Source organism: Athene noctua, chromosome 16, assembly GCF_965140245.1.
Source record: "Athene noctua chromosome 16, bAthNoc1.hap1.1, whole genome shotgun sequence".
NCBI lineage: Eukaryota > Metazoa > Chordata > Aves > Strigiformes > Strigidae > Athene > Athene noctua.
Genome location: NC_134052.1, coordinates 2477379 through 2483494, shown reverse-complemented (window position 1 = coordinate 2483494; position 6116 = coordinate 2477379). Strand labels below are relative to the sequence as shown.

The 6116-nt window shown below is 56.8% G+C and overlaps 1 protein-coding gene across 2 annotated transcripts in view; it reads left to right on the top strand.

Moving 5' to 3' along the window:
* The first annotated feature begins 4287 nt into the window (after positions 1–4287).
* CHMP4B (charged multivesicular body protein 4B) overlaps positions 4288–6116 on the top strand; it is a 28436-nt gene continuing 26607 nt past the window's right edge. For both annotated transcript variants that reach the window (XM_074920079.1, XM_074920081.1), the window contains exon 1: positions 4288–4654. In XM_074920079.1, the coding sequence (XP_074776180.1) occupies positions 4459–4654 (196 nt within the window). In that variant the 5' untranslated portion in view covers positions 4288–4458. The remainder of the gene's footprint in view (positions 4655–6116) is intronic.

Sequence of the window (6116 nt, the reverse complement as noted above, 5' to 3'; positions counted from 1 at the left end):
ACACCTTCTGTGTACAGCGGGAGAGAATAAGGCCTGGGTGAAGTGACCTGTCCAGGGTCACACAGGAAGCCTGTGATGCATCCACGAGCCAGTTTTCTAGCTCTGGACTAGGTGCTGCTGTGCAAGTCTTCTGTCAGCTGCTTCCCAGCCAGCACATTCCCTCAGCTCTGTTCTGTGGGCCAGCTGTTAGTAGTTTCAGTGGGTCACTGGCAGGGGGGGGAGCTGGTGTGGTTGGGTAGCAAGAAAGTCTGCTGTGGCTGGGACAATTCCTCTTGGCTTCTCCTCTCTGATTTCCCAAGTAGGAGTCCCAAAGCCAGCACGGGAGCACCAAACTCAGGAACTGAAAATTACCATTGTGCAATGTTGTCAGAGGAGGTTGCTCTGCTCTCCCATGCCTTCCTTCTGCTCCATGTGTAGGCCAGCCAAGCTGAGCTTTCCCTGGTAAATCTGTGTGATGAGCTGCTAAGTTGTCTGCAGATGCAAAATGCTGCATTTCCAGCCTGTTTCTCTGGGGGTGGTGCAGAGCAGAGTGTGGGTTCGGTCAGTCCTGGGTGCCAAAACTCTGGCTGCAGAGTGCCCTGCCTTGCCATCTGTGGGTGCTTCTGGCCGCTGGAGCACCCAGCCCAGTGTTGCTGCTCTGACCAGCCCGACCCTGCTGCTGGCCTGAGCTCCAGCCCACCACTTGCCCTCAGGATGCTCTTCCCATCTCCTCGTCGTGTCTCTTGCTCAAATCATAAAAACAGCAGAGACAGCGTGCTGGAGCCCTGCCCATCATGGCAGCTCCTCCTGGCAGTGTGTACTCCCAGGCTGCACCCAGTCTAACGGTGGGTTACGGTGTCACCCCTGGAAGGCTGTCGCATGGTTCCTGTCAGGATGGGTCCCAATACCCGTTCGCTTTGCTCACTCACTTTCCTAACTCACTTCTTGCCCTTTTTTCTTCTTTGTGATGCTTCTGTACCTCCTGCTGTTGGCGGGTGTTAGGAAATGGAGCATGGGGCTTTCAAGGGGAGGCTGGAGAAGGGGAGTTGTTCAGGCTCTAGAAGAGGTTGAGGAGAGGTCTTGCTGCTGCCTACAGCAGGCGGGGGTGGAGAAGGTGGAGTCAGACTCTTCAGAGGCGCATAGGGATGGGACGAGAGGCAGCAGGGACGTGTCGGAACATGGCAACTTCTGACTTGATATATAAAAAAAAGACATTTCTGCCAAGAGGGTGGTCAAAGGAAGGGGGCTGCAGAGAGGCTGTGAGAGCTCAGTACCTGGTGATACTCCAGCAGAGCATCCTCCTCTGAGCGGATGTGCTTGGGAGGAGGTGGCTGGGCCAGAGACCTCCAGATGGCCCTTCCTCCTTGCGTGTTTCTGTGCTTCTGTGAAATGTCTTGTCTGCTTTGAAGGACAGTTTATTTGCCCACAATGTTTGTTTTAAATACTTGGCTCTCACAGGAGGGGAACAGTATCAGGAAATAGTTTGCTAAATATACTTTTCCTATTTTCCTCCCCTCTATACCCGTGCCGTAGGGTGTCATTATGTGGTCTCTGGCGCTTGCTGCGGAGCTGCAGTCGGGTCTATTCTGAGCAGATGATGAGTGGGTGCAGCACTCCTTCAGCTCGGAGGCACCATCTGGAGGCCTAGCCCTTCCTTTCTGGCCCCTGCTTCCCACCAGCCCTGCACACAGGCCAGCCACTCGAAACGAGATGCTGGCAGCTGGTTTCCACTGGCCACACTGGGTGTAGTTCAAGGAACGGAAACAGCCACAAAACAGCCTCTGACTGTGGGACACAGGGTGAAAGCGCCGCGCTGTTTGCTTGATATGCATTTGCATGTGCGGTGGGGCTGAACCGAAACAAGTTTTATCAAGTTTTATCTTGAGCATAATGAGCATAATGTAGTATCAGAGCTACTATATGTAAGATAACAGAGGTCCCTGATGGGAAGCGAGGCTGGGCTGGCTGGTTGTGTGGCTCTTGCCTTTGGAAGCTCTGTGGATGCAAGTCCTAGCGGTGTTTGGTGGGTGCTGCAGCCCCAGGAAGACGGGCAGAGGAAAGGATGATGCAAGTGTGGTGGCTGCTGTTCGGTGCTTCCCAGCTGCGCTGCCTGCACGGGAGCAACAGCAGGTGCTGGCAGCCTTGCAGAGCTGGGTGGGTGCCCCTGCAGCCTCACCACCCTTTCTGTGGAAAGAAAAATCCAGTTATTTAAAACAACAACAAAAAATCCCCTCTCCTCTAGCTGTACTGCCTGCAGATTAAATTTTGACGTGGAAAGAAATGTCATGGGAAAGAGAATTTCATTAGAAGACTAAATGCTGTCACTGAGCCATGGTGAGGCTCAGGCAGACCTCAGGACCATTCAGAACACGGGGACCAGTTGTGCAGGGAAGGTGCCTCATCACAGCGGGCCACGCAGAAACCCTCTTTCTTCCTCCCTGTCCAAGTCTTGTCCACCTGCTAAAACTCCTCTGCAAACTTGGAGTCAGCTGTGTACAAACTGTTCTGTTTCCTCCTGGACAAAAGGGAAGAGTTCTACCCAGAATTTTGCCCCATGGTGTAAATCAGCATGGGCCAAAGCATATTTAATCTGCTCAGGACACCAATTTTGTCCTAGCACATTTCCACAGGGCTGGTTCCATCCTGTGTCATGGGTACAGTTGTTTTTTTTTTTACAAAACCACTGTCAGAAGCATTGTGGCATCTTCTGGAAGTTCCCTGGAGTACCCCAGGGCCAGAGCCACTCCCTGGGAGAACTGGAGCCCATAGTGGATCAGAACAAAGGTCTGTGGCACTCAGCCTCCACTTCTGACAGCAGATACTTATGGGAGTAAGAAAAAGGCAGGTAAAAGCTCTGCTGCCACTTGTACCCTTCCAGTCTCCGATGTAGTCAGCTAGGAAGGAGCTTTCCTACCTTGGGAGTGGTTTATATGCCTCCATGGATTTTTCTTGTGTATTTTTTTGGTTTTTTACACATCTGCCATTATGGCATTCGCAAGGAGATGAAGCAGGATCCATTACACAGCTGTGTTGCCGAACTCCCACCTCGTGCATAAGCAGTTGTTTGGTTCATTTTTCCTCTTTGCCATTTGGTGTGTATATCCTGGGACTGTTTTACAGAGCACTAACTAGTCCAACCCTCCTCAAAAACAATTATTTTCTTGGGTGATTTCCAATGCTAAACTACGATTGTCTAGTCTGTTTCCACAGCACCCCTGTGAGTGGAGAAGGGGGTGTTTATTCCTTTTACAGATGATGGAGGCCAAGCACAAAGAAACAAACCTCCAAAGTATCCAGTAAAGGTTGGTCCCAGGCTGAGGCAGTGAAGACTTGATTTCTTTGTTGGACTCTGTACACGGGTACCGTGGTCACAGAGCATGGAGCTACATCCACCCTGATCAGCAGGGGTGACTCAGCTGTCCAGGAAATAAGGAGCTCACCACTAGTCACCACCAATTAAGCAACCGTAACTCTGGATTTTTAAATGCTTGGCTTTTCTAAAGTTGGCAAGTTGAGAAAGGGAAGTTCAAAAGAACAAATGTCACCTTATGCTCTCTCGGCACCTTAGTGGGCTGTGCTCAGGTGGCAGTTTGGGGGACATACTGGTGGTAACCAAGAGCAGTGTGCTGTCCCTCGGCGGGTGGACGAGCAGGAGGCGGCTGTCCGGGATTGGCGCCCACGCCCGCTCCCGGCGGGGCAGGAGGCTCCGGTGGCGGCACGACGGCGGGCGAGAGCAGGCTCCCGCCCGCATTTTTTCAGCCGCCGCCCCGGGTGCTCGCTTTCTTCGGAGCCGCCCGCCCGAGCCTTGTCCAGCCTCAGTCGCGGTTTCACTTCCATCTACTCACGCTCCTCCCGCGTTTCCCCGCCAGACCCAGCACACGCGGCCCAAAGCCCCCGTGGGGCCGGGATCCCCCGCCGCCGCCTCCCCCCGGCCCTTCTCAGTGCCGACGGGCCACGGCCCAGGGCGGCGCCTCCCCCCGCCCCGAGGAGGGCCCCGAGGTGCGGCGGAGCGGCGGCCGTCCCCAGCCCCCGCCTCGGCACGGCCGGGCCTGCCATGGCGCCGCGGCCGCTCCCGCCCCGCGGGCCACCGTCCCGCCGACGTCGCCTGACGTCATCGCGCCCCGTGACGCCGCTTCCAGGTTGCGCTCGGGAGACCGCAGGCCCCGCCCTTCCCGCGGCGGCCCTCGCCTACAGCTCCCAGCAGCCCCCGCGGGCAGCCGCCGCCTGCCGGCGCGGGGCGGTGCCGCGGGGCACGCCGGGAGCCGTATGCGGCGCGGGGGCGGCGGGCGAGGGCGGGGCGGCGGGCGGGGTGCGGGGCGTCCGGCGAGCGGGCGGCGGCCCGGGCTGTGCTGGCGGACGGGCGGTCGGCTCGCGAGAGGAGCACGGAGTGAGGGGAGCCGCTACCGGTGCTCCACGGCCGTCCTCGCCGCCCCCGCCTCACACCGCGGCCTCGGCGGCCCGGCGCGGCCCGGCGCAGCCATGTCGGGACTCCTGGGGAAGCTGTTCGGGACGGGCGCCGGCGGCAAGGGCGCCGGGAAGGGCCCGTCCCCTCAGGATGCGATCCAGCGGCTCCGCGAAACGGAGGAGATGCTCAGCAAGAAGCAGGAGTTCCTGGAGAAGAAGATCGAGCAGGAGCTGGCGGCCGCCCGCAAGCACGGCACCAAGAACAAGCGCGGTGAGCGGCCGGGCCGGGGGCGCCGGGCCGGGCCGGGCCGCCCCTTCCCCCGGCAACAGGTCGGCCGGGCCCGGCTGCCCGGGAGCGGGGAGGGCCGGGGCTGGCTGCGCTCTGCGTTCGGCACGGACGTCGCTGTATTTTGTCGCTCGTTGCCTTGATTTTATAGTTCGCTGCCCGGGAGTTGCGGCAGCCCTCCCTGCCCTGCGGGGCCCGGCCCCGGCCGGGTCTGTACCGGAGCAGGCTTCCCCCGCGCGGGAGGGGCAGCCTTTATCTCGGGGAGCTGCCTGCCGAGGGTGCCGCGTCACTCCCGCGTGATAACGATGTCACGGTGTGGCTGGGCTCGCCCGTGCGAGGTTTGTGTTCTGTTCCGAGTGCCCCTCGGTTCAGGGAGAGGTGAGGGGAGCAGAAGCTGGGGGATCGCTGGTTGCGTGCAGGAGTAGCTGGCGAAGCACCGCCTCGGCGTGGAGTGAGGCCTTGCCTTACTACGTCGTTGGTTTTTACTTCTAACAAACAAAATCCTTTACCAAACCACTCCTCAGACTGAAGATTTGGCTAAATGCGTTGTCAGGGTATCCTGAAGCTATAGGTGGTTTATAAACGGAGGTTGGGAGTTGTGTTCGGCAGGTGGAACGCGGCCTTGCCGGGGAGAGCCAGCTCTGTGTTTGCAGGCAGCGCTTGATACGCGTTAATGCTCTGTCAGCCTGAAAATAGGAACTGGGTTGTCAGTTCAAGTGTTTTAGTGCTCTGATGAGCTTCTTGCTTATTTTACAACGGTTGTTGAAAGCAGCGTTTTCAGGAAAGCGTATTTAGATTCTGGCGCTGGGGTTCCCCTTTTTATGCTGGGTTACAGCAGAAAGGCAGGTCTGAAGCACGAGGTGCAGCTCTGTCTGTGGCACCGAGAGCTGATAACACAACTACCGGCCAAGTACCAAGGGTTATTTTACAGTAATTAGCAATAACAGTTTCTGCTTCGTGTCACTACTTCAGTCAGCATTTCAAGCCTCCTTTCAAACTTTAGAACAGTGTGCTGCTCGCTTGCACGGCGTGTGAGTGACAGAGTGACTGGGGCAAGCTCACGGATGCTTGCTGGGCTTGCAGGCAGTGTGGCAGAGGCCTTCCTTGCTGCCCCACATGTCTTCTGAAGGACGTCAACAGAGTCTGACTTCAGGCTTATTTCACTTGATTTCTAAATCAAATTTATTGCAACAGTTCTAATGAGTCTGAGTTTCTTGTACAGTTTTTGGCCTAGATTGGTAACGAGCTTAAAAGGAGAACTAAAATACATTTATTTGTAGCCTTCCTCTTCTTGTGCAGTTTTCACATCCTGTGTCTTGCATTGGTCCTGTTTAACTTTTAAACTTCTCTTTCTGGTGCTGGTTGATCAGGTCTTTATCTTGCTCAGCTCTAATGTCATCTCTTCCCGTGCCCTGCTGTGCATGCTGCCTGTCAGTGTGCTCTGGAG